This window comes from Cryptomeria japonica, chromosome 1 (genome assembly GCF_030272615.1).
Source record: "Cryptomeria japonica chromosome 1, Sugi_1.0, whole genome shotgun sequence".
Taxonomy (NCBI): Eukaryota; Viridiplantae; Streptophyta; class Pinopsida; order Cupressales; family Cupressaceae; genus Cryptomeria; species Cryptomeria japonica.
In genome coordinates, this window is record NC_081405.1 from 120,910,753 (window position 1) to 120,932,726 (window position 21,974).

A 21,974-nucleotide genomic window follows, 5' to 3' on the forward strand; every position below is an offset into this window, starting at 1 on the left:
CTCTAATCATAGCCGACCTCTTTTACACCTCTCAATCTTATCCCTCCATTTCATATAGTGTCTTCTATATAAGGAGATACTTCCTTCATTATCAACCCTAACTACTTGATCAATTGAATACACTACGCTTTGCACTTTCATATGCGATCCTACTTGCAACCACATTTCTGTTTTTTGTTGAGCTCTTGTGCACATAAAATCTGAGAGCAAATATATCAAGTAAGATCAATGGAGATAGGAAGAATGGAGATTCAAACCCTATTGGACATGTGATGGTATAATCTTTGTGATTTCATTTGATTTGCATTGTCTTAGGTAATCTTCATATGTTATGGTGGATCTTTGTTGTTGTTAGGCTAGGGTTTTGTGGTTGAATTCATTTAGTCTTTCATCATTGTTGTTATCCATTTTCACCATATACACTGTGTTTCCAATATTTTATTTTGTTTCATATATATATACATTTTAATAGGACTTGTATATCTTATATTATAGGAAATCTAGTATAACAACTCTTTTATACATATGATTGCAAGACTAATAATTAAACAAACTCCTAAATATATGAGTTGTTTTAACAAATTACAATACAAACAAATGAATCACAACTAATTAACAAACATTTATTGTATTGATTCTAATAAATTTATGAGAATTTATTGTTCCTAACACCCCAATATATTACATTATTCTCTAGATGGTGATAGGAGGAGTAACCATACTAGAGTTTTATCCAAGGATAGAGACTAACACATCTATCCAAATCAATACAACAAGTTTGGATAGAGACAAGCACATGTATCGAACATCAAAGTTTTGAATAGGGACATACACATTTTTTCACAATGAGTATGATTAGGGACACACACTTCTAATTATAATCACAACCTTTTATGATTGGGGATAAATACATTCAATCTCTCAACAAATATTATGATTGGGGACACACATTCAATCAAAAACAACCAACAAATGTGATTGGAGACATACACATCCAATCACAAACTCTTGATTTTATTTAGAAAATATATCTCCTCATTGTTTTTGTGTGGAAGATATTTAGTAGCTACTTCAAAAAGACATTCTTCATTATAGTTCGTTGTCAATTTCTTATTTATAATTAGTTATCCATTAAGGAGATCCATAGCATGTTGAACATGATTCATAATGATGTGCTCTTTTTTCTTTCTATAGTAGCACATCATTTTGTCCTTGGAGAATTGATTTTCCTTTGAAGTAGAAGAACTTGATTTAGAGGAATGGTTAACCTTATTTTTTACAAACATTGCGGTTTCCTATATAATTAAAACATTTTTCTTGGTTCCTTCATCAATCAAGGTAGAGATTACATCTTTAGAGTAACATCTACTTTGTCCAATATAAACACAATATTACTATAGCTAGAAGCATGCTATTCAACAAAATAGCTTTCGCAGTATCATCGTCTAATTTATCTTTCATTTATTTCAACTAATCGATTCATCAAGGAACAAACTTACTAATGTGTTGAATGATATTGTCGCTTTCCATCAATTTTAGTCCAAATAATTATTGCTTTAGGCCCATATTTGCACTTGATTCTAGTGATCCAAACACAACATTTAGATAATCCCATCATAATAAGGTGGGATTTCAACTAACACTTTGTTGAAGGGGACCCAAGGTTCTCAGGATATTTTTAGGCACACAAATCTTAACATAATTTCTTGAAAAAGACAAGGTAAATGCACACAAAGCCAAACAAAAAACAAACAAATATCAAAATGCCCACCCTAAAAGGATGAATATACATGGAAGTTACAAGTCCACAAAATGAACGGAATAAAATACTTAGCTTGAACTAATTGGTCTATATCTAATGCTAATTAAATCAAATTTAGAATCATATAAGAGTTTAGGCTAAAAAATAAAGTAACTAAGAGGGAATAAGGAGTTTATCTAGATCTTAGATTGATGTCCATTTTGACCTTACTGATAAAATCTAGTGTGTTACAATAAAAAAATTGAATTATTAAATCTAGTTTGGGAATAAAGACTAGCAAGTTGGGATAAAAATATTAAAAATTTATTATTGTTGAGGACATAACCATGTCGAGTGGCCCAACCCTCTAATAACATGCTCAAGCCTCCTCAATACATGTTACCGATGAAGGGGTTAGATTATAAAACACATTGGGGCATGTTGTAGGATAAAGGGAATACTATTGAATTCCTTAATAATAGTCAAACACTATTAGAGTTGTACATAGATTGAAAACACTGTAAGAAAATATGTAAATGTTGATACTATTTATACAAATAAGACTAATATGAGATTTGAGGTTAAGTGATTTGATACAAATGATCTTAATAACTTGGAAGATTTCCTTATATACACATTCCTAGATACTCAACTCAAAGATAAAAAAACATTCCAAGTAGAGATGCAAATGTTCATGCAATTGATATAACTGTGATTGATTTTGAGACCAAGATTAATTTTGAGAGTAAGTGCTTTGATCAAAATATTTGATGCTAATAATATATTTTCCTTAAAAAAAATGATTTGGATATTGTCCTTAATATATTTTCCTAGAAACTTAACCTAGACATTTTGTAAGATTTGGTATAGAATGCTCTATACTATGCAAGATTTGGCTAAAAATCGTAGCCACCCAAAATCTAATAATTTCATGAAAGTACAAGAGAGATCATCTATGAGAGAACAATGTTATTCTATTAAAGGATGCAAATGATAGATTACAATAGATTTAGATTGCAAATGGAACACATCGGTTATATAGGCCAAGGTGAACATAGGATTCCATAAGAGTATGATGTGCAAATTGATCTTACGACTTGAGACATAAAGTGATAACTATTATTTGTGTACCCTAAGTAAATTTACATAACAAATGTGAATGAGACCAAGGTGATGAACTAGTTATGTAAAAAATCCTTTTCACACCAACACCCACTCCCCCCCATCCCCCCTTGAGTGCAAATTAATGCACAAATTCAAATATGGGTCCCATGTATAATTGAAATGCAATGGAATCTCTCACAATCAAAGAAAAGGATAAAACCCAATGGGAAAAAACTCCTCTCCAAAAGAAAGATGAAGACACAATTCTCTCTATGAAGAATGAGAAAGAAAAAAATCCCCATGTAGGAGAAAGTCCCCCCATAAAAAAGATGAAGAGAGATTATGCAACCCCTTCCAATGTAGAGTCCCCTGCAATGATGGGAAATTCTCAATTGAATGTTGAAGATAATCCAATGTTGTTAAACAACATTCCTTCCATTGAGAAGAAACAAAACTAAGATAATATGTAGGTCATCTTCTCATTCTTGAAAGGAAGATGAGGGAAGAAAGATGAAGATTAATGTCTTTGAATTCTGCTCAAGTATCTCCATGTAAATGTCAAAAGTTTTTATAATCAAATCAAGCGTTCTAGACCACATTGATGAAGATGACAATCCAAAATCTAGTAGAGACTAATGTAGAGCACAATCTAGAGACAAATATATATCCTATAAATATTTAGAAGAGATCTCCTCTAAATGCTGCTCAAAAGTGTTTACCCTCATGTTAAACTATGAGGAATGAGTTACCTAATAAAAACTAAAGAATGGTTATCTACATAAAAAAGAAGATGAATGCTATCAATGGTGTCTCCCAAATCTGAAATGTGGGACTTTGTAATCAAGCCTGCAATGTCTTTGAGGTGATCATCCCCAATAGCCATATATGGACAATGTGAGCCCTACTACACTTAATCACAAGAAGCCAAAACTATGGCAACATAAGCATCATCAAATGTAATCGTAGATGGAGATGAGATCTCAGTGTATGCCATTTGAATGCACCTATCACCCCAAAAGGATGTTGTGTCCTCAAAAGATGTAGAAGTAAGAATACTAGATGGATTTGCCAATGCTAGATTACTGAAGTCCCTAGCTTCAAGATGTTGATTCATAGATTAAGAAGACAAACCGTCTAAATTTGGGTTAGGAGCGATAAAAACTAAAGTCTAATTAGAAGTCTTTGTAGGAGGAGGAGAAGTATTTGTGGAAGTTTCTTTTGTCATCGAGACAACCAAAAAGTTCCCAATGAGCTAGCAAAATAGTTGTTTTATCATCAATTTGTCAAAACTCATTAGTGGAACAAGATAATCTACAATAGGATCCTCTGGAAATGGAGGTTCATTTGAGTCTCCATACATCTCCTAAAGTTTGGTCATAAAATAATGAGAGAATTCAATACCATCAATGGTCTTTTGTGTGTCAATATCACAAATACAATCAATTGTTCCTAGGATATATTCAATCTTTATGTCCCACACAATTTTGTTCCCATATATGACGATGGTTTAGGAATTAGTCCATAGAGATAAGTGAAAATATTAAACCACCTACAATGATTTAGGATTTGATCTTACCAAGACTTATACCTCCATCTATCCAACCTAATTATAATAGGATGCAACAAAGTATACTTTGACACTTCATTCTTAGTAGGATTACAAGTGCTAATTGCCAAAAACAACAAACTAGATTTGATTTTAGTGCTTATAACTGCCAAATTTGGCCACAAGCTCAAAGTACAATTTTACATAGAATGAGATGGATTTGATCACACCATTACAAAGTACAAGAAAAACCACACACCAAGAAAAAAAAGTACCTAAAAACTATTATCATATGAGCGAAAATAGAGACCCAAACATTTCTAAAACAAAAACCACTCAATACCATCTATGAATATTTATAATTTTTGAAAAAATAGACACCAAAATAAAAAACCAAATATAGTATTGTGAAAAGCATGAAATTCTTTTATTAAATTAAAAAAAATTGCTCGCAAAATAAGTTAGATGATTTATGACTCCATGAAATCTGACTACCAAAAAAAATAAAAAAAATAAAATTAAAATAAAAATGCAATGATGAAAGAGGGCTTAAAAAAACCTTTTCCTGCCAATAGTGTAATTAGTTTAGAGTAGGTAGAAAGATAAAGATAAAGATGAAGATGAGAACTGATATATGGAGATAGGTAGAGTGAGAGATATAGCGACAGAGAGAGATGTAAGGATAATGAGATAGAGATAGGGAAGAGATTAAACAAGAAATATTGAGGGATGAAGATAGAGATAGGGAAGAGATTAAAGAAGAAATATTGAGGGATGGAGATAGAGGGACAAAGAGATATAGATATAGGGGTCGAGAGAGAGAGAGAGAGAGAGAGAGAGAGAGAGAGAGAGAGAGAGAGAGAGAGAGAGAGAGAGAGAGAGAGAGAGAGAGAGAGAGAGAGAGAGAGAGAGAGAGAGAGAGAGAGAGAAGGTGGAGAGAGGGAGTGATATAGATTGCAAACATATAGAGAGATAGAGGGGGGGAGTTGGAGAGATAGATGAAGATATAAAAGTGATATAGAGAGAGAGTAGCGAGAGGGATACATAGATAGAGAGGAGGCTCGTCAAGTAACATATTACGTATTGTATTCTAACTATAATCAAATATAAAAACACAATCATTTAAGCAAGTGTAATCTCAACTTAAATATAAAATTATGTATGGTAAAAAATAAATATGAATTTTATATATTACTAGGATTTACAAGTAATTAGTCAGTAAAAACATTTCAATTTTATAGAGATATAATGAAAGATAATTGAGATAAATTTTAAGATTAAATATAAATAAAAAATTAAAATAAAATCAATTAAATGAAAACTTAAAATATATCAAAATCCAAATAGTAATTTAAAAAATTCATAAAACAATAAAATTATTAAACTAATTAATAATTAAACAAAAAAGTAAAAGAATTTTTTTAATTATTTAAAATTAAAATATTAAGAAAGTATATACTAAAAATAGTAAGAAAGATATACTCAATATTAAAAAAGAAAAATATTATTAAAAATAAATAAATTTTTTAAATGTAAAATTATATTTTAAATAAAATATTAAAAAAAAAAACTATATAAAAATTGTTAGTTAAAAATAAAATAAAATATTTTAAAAAGGTATATTATTTTTTTGATTTTGATTATGCAATTTTATTTTATTTTTATTTTTATATTATAGACTATAAAATTGTCATGGTTTTTATGTAAAGATTTTTAAAGTTGATTTGAAAAAAATAAATATATGAAAGAAAATTTTAAAAAAATATTAATAATGAATAATTTTTAAAATATAATAATAATAATGAATATTTTTAAAGTTATTGTATTTAATAAAAAAATTACATTATAAATATCTAAAGGGCTTCTATTAGAATGGTTAGTGTGTTTATGGGAGTATGGTACAAATGTACATGTTTGAAAATAATTATAAATGCTACCAATTTAATAAAAAAACCTAAACAATTTTATATTAAAATTAAAAATTAAATATAAGTTATTTAATTTATTTTTGTTTTACCTTTAATTTTTATCAAATATCTTAATTAATAAAGATAAGAACATGAACTAAACCAAAAACAAGAATACACCCATTCATATGCTATTTCATTAAGATATTTTTCACCTACATAATTCAATAAGAATATAAATAAATAATATTTTTATAATCATATAAAATAAAAATTGAATTTAAACTAAAATTGATAAATTTTTTTAATTCTTTTTGATTAAACGAATTGAAAAAAAATAATAGTATCTGCCTGAAACTCACAAGATGGAACTTTCAATGCTCGAGGATAAGAGGCTACGAAAGAATTGAAGAGCTAACGGAGAAGATGAGGTTAAAATTATCTTATGTACTCGCTTGCAAAAAAAATATCACACAAGACTTAGAAGATTTTTATTAATAATAATCTTTGTTCCAGAAGATTTTTAGTAAACTCTATCCATTTCTTCCATCTGGTTTGGCCATTTCAATGTGCCTGATAGGGTGAACGCGTTTTGGCTAATCCACATGCCACTTCATAAAATTGGCTTCATTCACTTATTTTAACTAGTGCAATCTAAAAGTCAGGTAAGAGCTGAAAAACCAGTTTTGCAGATAGGAATTTTTTGACTTGTACGATATTTTAAAAATTGGTGTGGATGGTGTAAACAATTGCAATTGAGCTTTGGGTGTATTGGAGTTCCATATTTTTTGTGAGGGAATGGCATTAGTCCCTGTTGGGCCAGCAGGGCTATTAGAGTCCTTACACAGTTCCAGGTCTCTTCATTCCCACGTTTTTGTCCTACCAACTTCCTTGCTATCCAGAAAATACAAGAGATTTCAGTGTTTTTGTTCCCAAGATGCCCTCAATTCGGAAAATTCAGAGTACCCAAAGAGCCAAAAGCATGAGCAGAGGATACTACATTCAAGATTGAAAGAAAAGTATCAACGGGATTGGTCTGTCAGGCCTAGTGTTAAGAGACATAAATTCCCATGGGAAGAAAAGCAAGAACGAATAGAGAAAGAAAGAGAGAGAACGCAAAGAGAGTCCCCTGTTGCACTGGTTCACACGGGTAAAGAAGGATTCAAGCGTTCTGTACCTATAGCTCCTTGGATGAGCATCCGGAACAAGAAGGACATTCCGGGACAATCGGGCAATGATGATGATCATGACGGCAACCCAAATGCTGTTGCTGAGCAATACAATACAGTGCAGAAATTGGAAGGGCCAAGTGAGAAGACTGCAATGGAGCGAATTGTGGCCAAGCTGAGGAAATTCAATTATCCCGACGAGGACACAAAACCAGAACCCGAGCGCAATTTAATTGAAGAGTTGTTTCCTGTAGAGGATGAGCCTGGAGCTCCCATTCCTAATATGAATGGTGCATATGATCGTGATGAGAGCTGGAGTGCTCCCATTAAGGATAGTCCATCTAAATTTCCATGGGACGGGAAGGAAGATAACTCACAAGAGGCAGATAATGACAGGGAAGAGAGAAGAGGCAGAGTAACACCTTCATTGGCAGAGCTGACTATTCCCGAGCCAGAACTCAATAGGTTGAGAGGTCAGGGAATACGACTGAAAGAAAGAATCAAACTGGGGGGTGCTGGTGTTACTCGTGACATTGTTGAAAAAGTACATGAAAAATGGAGAACGTCGGAGATAGTCAAATTCAAATGTGAAGGTTCATCAGCACTGAATATGAAGAGGACTCATGAAATTTTGGAGGTAAGTAACAGTAAGTGTCAGTTTCTCAGCTACAGATTTTCATTCACTTACGTTTTAGTTTCTCTAGATTAAATCAAACTCAGCGTGATTGTTAAACAGAATGCGGACAAGTTAAATTTACCAGCTGTATTTACCAGGAGACATAGTGGTACCTGTACTAGTACAGGGATGGGGACGCCAATCGCGAGTAAATGAATAACGAGACAGCTATATTATATGTTACAAACCCACACAATAGTACATTGACACCATACAATATCACAACATCAATGTTAGTGTTTCCAAACATTTTAACACATTTTTTTACAGAAGATTTTCCCTATTAATAATAATTATTGACCATGGATTCAAAAAAATAATGTTTTTAGTATAAGTGGAAATGTTGGTGCAGCACATTGTATGTCAACCTTCTGCCAACTGAATCTTTAAGTCTGTAAAGGCCATTTCATATTTCAGACTTATATGTCTAACCAACTCAGTGGGATCCTACATATAAGTAGTAATACAGATTCATGGATCTAATAGAGGATCCAATAATGGTCAGCACAATTAATCCATTTGGACAGTTTGGTTCAATGGGCTTATAACAACTCATATGAACCCAAATAATTTGAAACATTCGCGGTTGTTCCTTCATCCTACAAAGTTTTAATGATGGCCAGACTACTGCACATAGTAGTGTTTGTATCTGATTACAGATCCATTAACTTTTGGTTGAGTCATTTTCTTGAGAATAGAATTTTGTCTCTCACCTCCAACTCATCAAGAACTTTGTCTCTCAAGTCATGATCAGGCACCATCTTATAAATGCATGTAATAACACCTGCCATGACCTCTTCATCAGCCTTAAATGTATCAGAGAAGTTTTATCATATTATCATTCTTCATTCGTCGTGGAATGGTTTGGAAACAGTTTGCAGACTTTTGTGTTATGTGCAAACAATGATTGAACTTGTGGCACTTAATAGTACTGTTGATATGTGAATTGACAGTTTTGCTATTTTTTCACTTTAAGGTAAGCACATTTTATTTCTTGATGCACATTCACTTGTGTTGCAATAGGAGTAAGTCTTCATTTGCTTAAGAAAAACATTGAAAATTTGCATCTGTTATTCTGTAGCCTTCTCAGTAATCATACCCATCATGGATACTCTTTGCTACTCTTTTATAAATTATAATGTTTGGTGACAGAGGCGAACCAGAGGACTGGTTATTTGGAGGTCTGGAGGTTCTATTGTTCTATACAGAGGAATGACCTATGAATCACCATCTCTAAAAGTTGTGAAGCGTCAATCTGAAAACAATTTAGGGGTTGCTGTGCAGAATGAAGCATACATGCCAGCTGCAGCTGAAGGTATTGTTAAAAACAAGCCAATAAATGGTAAAGATGGAAGAGGTGTGATTTTTGCATCAGGTAGAGATATGACAGATCATATGGTCAAGAATGATCTGTTATCTACTCATCTTGGTACAGAAATGCCTGAGGAGAATGGTCCCAAGCAGCAACCAAGCGAACTGGACTATCAAAGTGAAATGGATAAAATATTGGATGAACTGGGTCCACGGTTTACTGATTGGACAGGAATTGAGCCTTTGCCTGTAGATGCTGACTTATTACCAAAAGTGATTCCTGGCTACAAGGAACCTTTCAGGCTTCTTCCTTTTGGCACAAGACGCTCATTGAGTAGCATGGAAATGACCAATTTGCGAAGACTTGCAAGAATATTACCTCGTCATTTTGCCATAGGTATGTTGTGATTGCACCCTTTTTTGAGTTGCTTGAAAATATTTCTTCAGATTTTGATCTTATATATTCTGCATTGCATCTCTTACGCTGTGTAATTCATTTTCCTGGAAAGGGAGAAACAAGCAACATCAAGGATTGGCTGCTGCTATTGTGAAACTATGGGAAAAAAGTGAAATTGCCAAAATTGCAATCAAACGTGGTGTTTTAAATACTAGCAACGAAAGAATGGCTGAGGAAATCAAGGCAAGCACAATAAATCATTGTTGGTTTTCTAGTGTAGAAATGTTGTCGTTAACAAAATTTTATGAGAAATTTTGTCCTGAAAAATTATATCTTTATAAGGTTTTAATTAAAAAATAAGAGCTACCCCTAAAATGGTAGGCCACATTCCATGACAGCCTGACCTATCTTAGGACCAGCCATATATTTTTACATAAACCTTCTTAGGTGGATGAAATAGTTAATTTAATCCTACACAATTTTTAATGATTGGCATTTTTATAAAGTATTGTCTAATTTTATCTCTACACACTATATTGGACATGAAATAGCAAAATTAGTTTTTCATCTCCTGATTTTTTGCCATGTTTTTCCTGTATTAGACCTGAGTAACTTAATTCCCCATACACTTTTGCCAGACTGTATCAATTGCTGTCTAAATGGAACACTACTATGCCACTCTGCAACTCAGCTAATCCATAAGATAGCACCAATCCATAGTTGTTTAGTCATGACCGGTTCCAATAAACTCAGGTTGTTATTAGTGACCATAAGTGCCTTTGAGCATTTTACTGGAACAGCAGACATATTTTCATGCTTTTTTTTTAATAGATTAATAACTGCAGAGGGGCAGCACCCTTGTATTAATCAAAACTTGAAAAATACATAACTGGTTCAGAAAGAGCCGTAGGGGGAAAAAACCAGTAAGAAAACCCCCTACCATTGCTCCAACAGTAAATACAAAAAAAACCAGCCATGCTGGGCGAGATGCTAAAAAGCTAGGAGAAAACAACCAGAGGAGAAAAATGCCGGTTGAACCAAAGGCCTACAATCAACTAAACAGCATATGAAAATGAACATGGAAATCAGGATTCTTCTGCACTTGAATCTGGGTCATCAGTTTCGGGAGCAGGAGTAGTAGCTGCATCCAAAATTACCGGGCAATCATTCCCGCAAGCTGCATGGGCCAATGATTCCGCTTTCTCCCAGGGGTGACAGTCATCATCTGGAATCCACTCTTCTCCACGACCAAGCCCCCAAGAGTTGCCTTCAACTATGTCACCGTTGGCTGTAATACCAATGTCTTCTCTACCCGAAAGCCCTTCCTCTTGGATATAGGTGCTTCTCCAGGCAGCCGTGAAGCCGGGCAGAATACTGGCAATCTTGCAAAGGAACTCAATATTTCTGGTAATAATAGGCCAGGAGGCTTCCAAGGCATTGAAGTCCAGCAGAGAGGTTACAATCACTGATTTTCGCACCTCCGCACCATTTCCCAAACTCATATAATAATTCTGGGGAAAGGGCAATTTGAGATTGCCATCAACATTATCCAATACTGCCTCAATTTCCCCAAGAAAGCGATGCTCAAACACCATTTGGGTGAGAAGCTTTGCCCTTTGCTTGCTAGTCCCCATATAGAGCAGCATGGCTAGGAAGAAATCCGGGATGTCTGCATTAGCTCTGTATCTGTGGTAAGCATTAAGGAATTCCTCCCCCAAAATTCTTTTAACATAGTGCATAATCAAAGGGTGACTCGAGGAGAGAACCGATTGTAGGCGCTTATCAGAGATTTTGCCTAAGAATGCCATCTGATGGCAAGTTGCCTCCAACAAAATTGGTGTTTCCATTGTAAGCAACAAAGCAAGAAATGGGAAGAGTTTGATATGATAAGAATAAGTAGGTCATCCTTTATTTATCCCGCCAGCTCATAAAGGTTGAGGAGCTCGAGGGCTTAGCTAAGAGAGCCAAATTACTTCGCACAGACAAGGTACATCTTAAGCATGCCACCTTAATCGCAATTGATTGCCTCATTGATGTCAGCCGCCGTCCGACTTTATCATATCTAAAATTAATGATGAAGATTAGATATCTTCTGACAGCATCTAAACCGGAGCTTGAGTTAATGACCTCAGTAAGATCATAATACTGAGACCATAAAGAATACCGGTAGGGGAAAATCAAGAGGTCGGTAAGAATACATCTCCTGGTAAGAACTACCAACCGATAGGGGCAAAAACCATTGGGGGCACAGACATCCCTTCTAAGAACAAGATCGGTTGTATCACTTGCTCCATACTAATCACCATAATCAAAATGTAGATGTGCCTCAATCCGAACTAGGTATCTGAAGAGAGAACCGAATGCAGCCGCTTATCAGAAAATTGCTAGACTAACGTTCTGGCAGCATCAATAAAGGCACTGGAGTAACCCTGAAGAGAACCTGAACCGGAGCGTAAAAATTACCGGTTGGGGGAAAAGTGCAAGAGGCCTATGTAAACAACGGCAACGGCAACCGGTAAAGACCGGGTAGGCGGGACGGATACCCCTACCGGTAGGAGCCAGGAGACCACTATCAAAGGGAGACCCATACCCGGTAAGAGTACATCCCCCGGTATGTACTCCCGATTGGTAGAGACCAAACCATCGGGGAACCAAAGCGGTTCATTCCTCTGCCAAAATAAATGCAGCATTACACCATAATAATTGCTATAATAAAGATTTACCTATGCCTGATCCGTATGCCCGGATCAAGACCTCCCTTGGCAATTGCCATTTTAGATAATTTGTCTGCTTCCAAATTGCCTTCTCTATAGATATGGCTAATTCAAAAAACTTCAAAGGTCTCAAGCAAACCCACCATAGGACGAAGCCATAGGTTGAGACGCCAACTGGGGGTATGGTTACTATGAACAACATTGATAACATTTAATGAATCACCCTCCAAATGGATTCTTTTTAACCCCACTCAGCCCCCAATTGCAAACCTCTTAATGCCGCTCAAAATTCAGCCTCATTGTTGGTGGCCAGACCGATGTCTCCAAAAATTTCCTTAATGCAGATGCCTTCAGAATCTCTAATACAACATCCAATTCCACTATGCCCTGGATTACCTGCAGAGGCACCATCGAAGTTAATCTTATACCACCCTAGTTCTGGGGCCTCCCATTTAACATTCAATCTTGGATTAATCGGTATCTCAGGATTACCAATTTCGAAAAGCGGGGGGATGATCAAATTTGGGAATGCAAGCTTTAACTTCCAATCCCAGTCAGTGTATAGATTCTTTTTCAGCGATTTGGATTTGGCTGCTTCGTTTAGGAGCTCAACCAGGTGGTTCTCAATTTTCCCACAGAGGGCTAACTGGCCCATCTCTTTATCTTGGAAAATTCTTTGATTCCTTTCTTTCCAAATTTCCGAAATCATCAGTGAGGGTAGGATAACAAATAAGTCCCCAAATAACGCCTTGCATTTTGATCTAGGCCATAGTAGAAACCAATCATCCAAACCTTTCGGCAAAGGGCATACCAGATTTAACTTACCCATAAAATGCCACCAACAGTTGCTGGAGAAATTGCAGTGTAGCAAAAGGTGATCAATTGTTTCCTCTTGATTCCGACATAATGCACATCTACTAGGCCCATTAATACCCAATTTAAGGAGTCTTTCATTGGTTAAGATTTTCCTCTGAAAAGCCATCCAAGCAAAGGACCCTGCTTTAGGAAGTTGATGTTTGTGCCAGAACAGTCTAACTGGCCAATCCTTCTTATCTACAATAGCTTCTTTCAATTTATAGCCAAAACATACCTTATACTTACCATCAGAAGAGCCACACCATCTAATGATGTCCTCGTCCGAGGATGGATGAATAATTCGATTCTTCAGAATGTCGGCAAGAAGGTCTTTCTGATTTTGGGCTAAATCCAAGGGGTCCAGAGAGTTCCACACCCATTTGTCCAAACCATTCTCCTTAATTGAATGGCCATAATCATAGACCTTGTGACCCCAAAGCGGGCATGTTTCTCTCATTATAGGTTGAAGAACGGGGTTATGACACAAGGCTTCTTCACCACTCCAAGATTCCAACCAGAAGGATGCATTCCTCCCATTTCTGACATCCCAAGTGACCTGATCGCTAATGATTTCTCTGCATTTCAGAATAAAATTCCAAAAGGCCGAGCCCCTGGGAGGGTTGGTAACTGTGAGAATCCTTTTAGGCTCAAGTGAGTCTAGATATTTGTGTTTAAGGATTCTTGTCCACTTCTGATTACCGCCTCTACAAATTTCCCACACCAATTTTGCACCCATAGCCAAATTCATAATAGAAATCTGTCAAATGCCAACACCCCCAGCATGTTTTGGTTGGCTTATTTTTCCCCAGGCAATAAGTGGAAATTTCCCTTTGTCATTCGATCCATTCCAAAGGAAATTTCTCATTATAGTAATTAACTCATCTTCTATGGTAACCGGTAGCTTCAAGCAAGACATGGAAAAAACCGGTATGGCAGAGAGGACTGATTTTATCATAGTAAGCTTGCCGGTAGATGATAACCACTTCCCTTTCCAATTTTCAAGCTTAGCTTTACATTTCTCAATAAGATGTTTCCAATAGCAAGTCTTATTGCGGCCAATAAAAAGAAGAGTCCCAAGGAATTTGCTTGGAAAGTTTGCCACTCTTAAATTGAGGATTCTTGATAGGACAGCTTGCATATTCGGCATCGTGTTGATAAAGAAAACTTCTGACTTGTTCCAATTGATTTTTTGCCCCGAAGCCTTGCAATAGTCATTCAGGCATGATTTATTATCTTTGCCTCTTTTCTGCTAGAGGCCCCAAAAAGAATAGTATCATCAGCAAATTGCAAGTGGGTTGAATGTTCAACTCCTGTAGCCACATTGACACCCAGCCAACAACCATCACGGTGGAGAGATTTAATCATCCGACCTAAAGCTTCAGCCATAATTATAAACAAAAATGGCGACATAGGATCCCCTTGGCGGATACCTTTTGTTGACATATTTTCATGCTTTTGGTTCTGAGAATTTATTGCTATGGGAAGCAGTTAATCTTCATCAACAATCTAATTATGGTTCCTTTCCAGCAAGCCTTTCCTTTGATGGCTAGTATTCAACCATGTTAACCCAAATATCTGATTTAATTTCTTGAAAGAAGACAATCCATCTTCTCCTCTGCCAATTACATACAAAATTTTAGCTTTGCCTCTCTTTTCCTTATCTTTATTCTGATTCAAATGCAGTTTATGGTATATTCTTCCAAATACATTTGATATCTCTCCATTTACTTATGGATTTTTTGGTTTCCCTTGTGTCATAAAGTCACTGTCATAATCATACAATAAAATGCCTCTGTACTGAGTACCTGTGAGCTTTTCTTTGTGATCTTTCGTGCCATTTGTTGGGTCTGAAGTTTGTTGGCAATGAAACTTATCCTTATGAGTATATCGATTTATTTCAAATTGATATTTGTTCTATATAAAAATGAACAACTTACAAATTAAATTGTTTTGTGGTTTTTGAAGTAAAAAGTTACATTTGGCATTTCTGACAGATTGAATTAATGTAAGGATGAAGGATCCAAGAAGATTGCAATTATGCCCATTTGTAGAAAATGAGTGCTTTACAAAAGTGCATTTTGGATAATTTGCAACTTGTGTTTTCATGAAATTTTACAAGTTATTTCCATTGCAGAGTCTTACTGGAGGCACCCTTCTCTCAAGAAATAAAGAGTTCATTGTCATTTATAGAGGAAAGGACTTTCTTTCTCCTACTGTTTCAGCTGCTTTAATGGAGAAGGAAACATTGGCAAGGGAACTTCAGGATGAGGAAGAAATGGCACGATCAAAAGCATCTTCAGTAATTCTAAATGGATTTGAAGAGGCTGAAGTGGTACACAGTGTTGCTGGTACTTTGGCTGAATCTTTAGAAGCCAAATCTCAATGGTCAAAGGACATTGATAGCAAAGAGCGTGAAAAGATGATAATAGAGGCAGCTAAGGCTAGAAAGGGCGATATAGCTAGAAGGATTGAGAGAAAGCTAGAGCTTGTAAGCTTATCCCTTACTCATTGCAAAAAACATAAAAGTTGAAATTTAATAGCATTGGAGATAAAGGATTTGACATTTAGTTGGTTTCAATTTTCTTTCATTTATAAAGGGAGCCAGTCCTTGTGAAGAGTGTTTGAACCTCAAAAATATTAGGTTTCTTGCTTGTTTTCACATTAATATTAAGTCCATTACTGTTTGATTAGTGGAATATTCTGTAAGTGAAAAAGGGTACTTGCTTATTTGTATATTTTTTGGCTTTGCAGACCCAGAAAAAGGTTGCTAAAGCGGAAAAGGAATTGGCCAAAGTGGAGGCATTTTTATTGCCTGCCAAACCTTCATCAGATCAAGAGACAATAACTGATGAAGAGAGATTCATGTTCCGGAAGCTTGGCCTGAGAATGGGTGCATTCTTGCTTTTAGGTAAGCAGTTTCATTTGAAGTGATCATCATTTCTTGATCTTCGCAAAATTTACTATTAAAATGGATTGCATGCATTTATGATCAATATTGAGTGTGGCATGCCTTGCTTTTCTTTACCTATATAACAGGGAGACGAGGAATCTTTGATGGTACAGTGGAAAACATGCACTTGCATTGGAAACATAGAGAATTAGTAAAAATCATATCTAAGGAAAAGAGTCTAGCAGAGGTGAAATATACTGCACTTATGTTGGAGGCTGAAAGTGGGGGAACATTGGTGTCTGTTGATAAAGTAAGCAAAGGTTATGCAATAATAGTTTATCGGGGTAAAAACTATTGCCGTCCACCTGCAATAAAGCCTAAGAACCTTTTAACCAAGAGAAGAGCATTAAAGCATTCAATTGAACTCCAACGGCGTGAGGTAATGTGTATTTTAAGATTTGGGATTGACTTGTTGATAACTTGATAGTGCCATTCTAATAGAAAAGGAAATGGAGTTTCCAAGTTGGAGTTAGATATTTCCTTTTCTCTGGTACTTACATATTGTTTGCATGACATCTGACATGCAAGGCTCATATTTGTTTTCTCTGCTGCATTTTCAGTCATTGAATCGACATATGTTACAGCTGGAAAAGAATATGGAGGAGCTAAAATTTGAACTCGTATGTCCTTAGTTAGCAGTTCATTTACTAATGTTATGACACTCTTACTATAGGTGGTTTACATTTTTTGACTTTTAACACATAATGAATAAGAGTATAATGCTGGAGGGACTTTAACGTGAAATACTTGGATGCATTTGGCCTAAATTTCCTCTTGAGATCCATAAGATAAGGTAGAATCTGATAATTTTCCTGCTTATCCTGTAATTTCAGAGTAGAATTGATGATATCGATGTGAACCAGAGCACTGCAGCTTTTACTACTGAACTAGATTCTGCATATCTTTCAGATGTGGAGGTGGGATGCCATATATGAGCTAGAAAATTAAGTTGTCATTTATGTACATTTTTTTGTTATGTTCTGTTAAACAAGGAAGCCTTTTTCATGATTTCATTTATGTGGATATTATTTGAATTCTCTTTGATATTATCGTTTCTATGCTACAGAGTGAAGATGAAGACATATATGATTACTCTTATGACAGCTATAGTGAAAATATTGTGTCTTCTGAGCTGCAAAGAGATTCCCTTGACAATCAAAGCACTGCAGCTTTCAGTGCAGAATTTGACTCTGCAAATCTTTCAGAAGGTTTAGAGGTAGGATCTGTCTTATATGAGTTAATTCTTTATAAAATGGTAGCAAAAGATTATCAAATCGGAAAAAATCACATCAGCTCATTTTTTTGGCCATATGGATAAAATTTTCACTTTTTTGGAGTGTCTAAATCTTGATCTATTCTCTCTCCCCTTTATTAACCTCAATTTATGGTGTTTTATCAGGATTCAACTACATTGTTTTTGAGTCAAACCTATTGAACCGCATTTCATGAGGAGTGGTTCACATGAACCCCTCTCTCATGAGTATGGATAATCCAATTAGCACTCATTACATCCAGGTGATGTTCATAAGGGCAAAGCATTGGGATTTCTTCCAAGGTCACCCAGCCCTATATCACAACTCATGTGTGCTTAATCATGGAATTTCCCCCAAGATCAAGCCGGCTTAGCTTGCTTATCCAATGATCATGGCTATGTGAGCTTGAGTTGTAGGATTGGGATGTGTGACCTCCCTCCCAGGACCTAATGCTTCACACCTATGAGCATCACATAGATGCAATGAGTGCTAAGTGGATCATTCATGCTCATGATAGATCGGTTCATGTGAACCACTACTCATAAAATGTGGGTGAATGAGTTTGACTCAAAACTATGCAGTTGAATCTTGGTAAAACATTATCATTTGACACACTGAAAAATACCTCCTTGTTAACTTCAATTTCAGAATTTTGATAAACTAAATAGAAATTGTACATGAAGTTATTTATAGACTGTATGCCTTGTGATATTTACTTCAAAATAAAATCTATCAACTTCTCTTGAAAGCATTTTTACCTTTTTCTGAACGTCATTTGTTTTTCAAAACATGGCAACCATGCACTACAATGCCAATTGTATATTTGCTATTCATTTATGTTTCTGTTAAACAAGGAAAATATCTTATATTCATTTATTTTATTGTATGCAACAGAGTGAAGACGAAGATGAATATCATGATCCTTATGATAGCTACAGTGAAAATGAAGTCTTATCTTCCAAGTTGGATAGAGAATATCCCAAGAAAGACAAAAAAGTGGAACATAATGTTACAGAAATTTCTATGGGATAAAAAAAATGAGGAATATTGTGTAGACAGCGGTGCTATGGAGGAAGAAAAACTAGATCCACACGAACTTCCTCTCCAGGATATTACAAACATATCTGCAGAGATCAGAGAATTACATGAGAGAGATTCTTCTTGTATTGCGGCTTAATATGACAAGATGATAGCTACAACACTTAAAAGATCAACAGAAGCTGTAATCTCATTAAGAGACAATCCCTTAACATCAATGGGGTCAGATACAAGAATGTGCTAGAGGAACAACCATCATTTTTTCATCCTCAAGTCATTTATCCATGGTTTCAGCTTGTATCTTTTCAACAGGTATTACCAAAGGTCCAAAATGACAAAGCACATTCTGGACATCATTTAAATGGATGAAATGATCCACTATCCTGTAATTTGTAAAGAAACAATCTTTCTAAAAAAGAGTTTCCAATTTGTAATAAATATTAATTAAATAAGTTGAAGTATGTACCTTTAGGAAATTTACATGGAAGTATTAGATCGAAATGGACAGGATACATGTTTTTCAACTACTGTTCTTATTGGATATAAATCAACTTTAATTATTTCCGAAGTCAAAACTTTTGGACTCTTGGATTGTTATAAAATTAAGCAAAGAAGCATTAATCCATTTTTGAAACAACAAAGAAACAGTGGGAAGTGACTGTATATGTTTCACAAAACATTTCTGATTCAAGAAATGTTCCTGGCCTCTCACCTGTTTCATCTATGTTTCCTAAAGAATGGCTGGGAAGTGTCTCCCTGAATAAAACAGACAATTTTAGCCCTACAATCCTGGAGATGCACTGATGCCCAGAACCAAACATTTTCATAATGATATTATCACTAAAGGAGATTTCAACAAAAACATGTACCAAACATTTTCCATTGTTGCTGTGTTAAATTCTTTTTTCATATTTCACATTTTCTTAGATTGATTGTGGTTAGTTTTTAGTATATCAAATTGTGACATACACTAACAGGGATAGATATTTTCTTTTTCCTAAAACCTGATAACTCTGTGGCACAAGCTCACGAGGATAGATATTTTCGTTTCCAAGAAACTAGGGAAAAATTGAATTTATAATTAATATCGTTTCAAAAAGTATGTTTATTCTTCTAGAGTCAGGCAGCTTATAACCCAAGCATAAAGATCCCCCAAAGTGGACGTAAATTATAATGTGCCTTGATATGCATGACTTGAATGTGTGCTGTTAATTTAGTGTTGGGGTCATCATTTTCAATACTTAAAACTGATTCAAAAAATGATTTAGTTCAAATCTGACGGAACACTGAGTGATTAAGTTAGGAGAAAACACAATCACAGAAGTATTTTTTTGCATATAGATAAGCATAATAACAATTAGTGAATGAATGTAATTGCATGTGATTGACATGAAATAAGTGTTGTAAATACATGAAAATTTTGTGTTAATCAAAGCTTGAGCTAGTAATTGATCAAGACTTCAATTGTATTGGTAAACCTTCTCTAAATGCTCCAAATCCTCTTGTGGTAGACAATCCACAATTTTCTGCAAGTTATGCTTTGATGTCGGAGCATCTGCATCTCTCTCTTCTCTTCGACATTTCTTTTCTGATTTTGTTTATTGCTTTCATTTTGTGTTGGTTGAATAAATAGGCCTTGCCACTGGCACTAGGAAGTCATGTCGCCACTGCGACAAGAAGTCATGACCAACGGTCACTGCATTGGCCGACTGTTCTGTAGGTGTATCAACAGTTAGTTGGTTATCAACCTACTATTCATCTGCTGCAAGTGGAGGCCGTGGGGTTGGTCATTTTCACACAAGAACAGGGGAAGGGAAGAAGGGCCGACAGGAGGATTTGTAAAGTCTGGCCAAGCAAGAGAACAAAGAGTTGATTCAGGCTAATTCCTAAAGGGAATCCAATTTGTTTGTTATGAATGAAACAACTTAAAGAATAATGGAATGTCGATGTTGAATTGTGCATATGTTAAATCTGTTAGAAGAAGGCCATAGGAATCTGAGAATTATGTTTTGAATAAAGGCTGTTGCATAAATTGTTCGTGTTATTGACCCCTGTGTGTGTTATTGACCTTTGTTTAAGTCCTGAACTTCCTATCATTTATTCTCTGGTTTATTTGTTGTGAAGTTCTTGCTTGTTTTGTGACAGCAAGACTTGCTATTATAGTGGTATCAGAGCCTAAAAGTGTTTGGGCATTGGTGAGTAGACGTAATGCCTTCAAAGCGAATGAGTAGAGGTGGAGCCCGAGGAAGAGGTAGAAGGGAACATGGCGAAGGAGTTCTTGAATTGCTGCAGAATTTGATTGAAAGAATGGATGCCTTAGAAAGGACACAGAGAAGGACCCCTGATGAGGGTGCAAGTGAGGATGAAGAGGAAGAACAACAAAGAGAAGATAATGAGGAAGGATAGGGAGAGCAAGAAGGATTTGAGGAAAGAATGTTGAGGACAGTCATGAATGTGGGTTCCAAACCCAAAATAGAGGTTCCTACTTACTCAGGAAGCCTCAATGGTGAAGATTTAATTGACTAGATCAATGATTTAGACAAGTATTTTGAATATGAGGGAGTGGCAGAAAAAAGGAGAGTGAAGTTTGCTTGTACTAGATTGAAGGGCCATGCTGCCATGTGGTGGGACTTTGTCCAAACTGAGAGAAGAGGAAAGAATAAGGAAAAGATCAACTCTTGGGATCGAATGGTTGCAAAGTTAAAGGCCAAGTTCCTTCCAGGAGATTATCAAACTAATCTATTCAAGAGGTTGCAGAATTTAAAACAAAAGGAGATGTTTGTAAAAGAATATACTGAGGAGTTTATAAATTAGTGATCCGTTCAGGGCATAGTGAGGAGGATATGGAGAGAATAGTGATCCCTTGAGTTGTACCCATGTCATACCACAGCTGAAAATTTAGATGGGAGACTATACCTTAACAAGAGACTTCTATGTTCTTGGTCTCAGTAATGTGGATGCTATTTTGGGTCTACAATGGCTTGAATCATTAGAGAGGTATGATCAAGACTTCAAACAGATGCAGTTAGAGTTTATGGTTGAAGGTAAGAAAACCATACTGAAGGCTATGGCAGATGGAGGACCAAGAGTGGTCTCAGCAAAACGAATGGAAACCCTCTTCCGCCATGATGATATTGAGTGGGCAGCCCACTGCTTTGTTTCTAACAATGCTGCCACAAATAAGGAACCCTCTTACCATTTTGATATACAATCTATGTTAGATAAACATGGTGTGGTGTTTGGAGATATTCCTCCAGGATGTCCTCTTGATAGGGGATTTGAGCATGTGATTGAGCTGGAAGAAGGTTCAAAA

General features: G+C 35.5%; 1 protein-coding gene across 8 annotated transcripts in view; it reads left to right on the plus strand.

The window, feature by feature from the left end:
* The first annotated feature begins 6,676 nt into the window (after positions 1-6,676).
* LOC131026809 (CRM-domain containing factor CFM3, chloroplastic/mitochondrial) overlaps positions 6,677-21,974 on the plus strand; it is a 43,706-nt gene continuing 28,408 nt past the window's right edge. For 3 of the 8 annotated variants that reach the window (XM_059213155.1, XM_059213178.1, XM_059213130.1), the window contains exons 1-9: positions 6,678-8,104; positions 9,296-9,851; positions 9,964-10,094; positions 15,555-15,908; positions 16,172-16,328; positions 16,457-16,749; positions 16,931-16,990; positions 17,204-17,287; positions 17,437-17,586. In XM_059213155.1, coding sequence (XP_059069138.1) covers positions 7,097-8,104; positions 9,296-9,851; positions 9,964-10,094; positions 15,555-15,908; positions 16,172-16,328; positions 16,457-16,749; positions 16,931-16,990; positions 17,204-17,287; positions 17,437-17,586 — 2,793 coding nt within the window. In that variant the 5' untranslated portion in view covers positions 6,678-7,096. Of the gene's footprint in view, positions 8,105-9,295; positions 9,852-9,963; positions 10,095-15,554; positions 15,909-16,171; positions 16,329-16,456; positions 16,750-16,930; positions 16,991-17,203; positions 17,288-17,436; positions 17,587-18,517; positions 19,190-21,974 lie in introns of those variants that run through there. The other 5 variants (XR_009102387.2, XR_009359126.1, XM_059213119.1 and 2 more) reach the window with 4 other exon arrangements.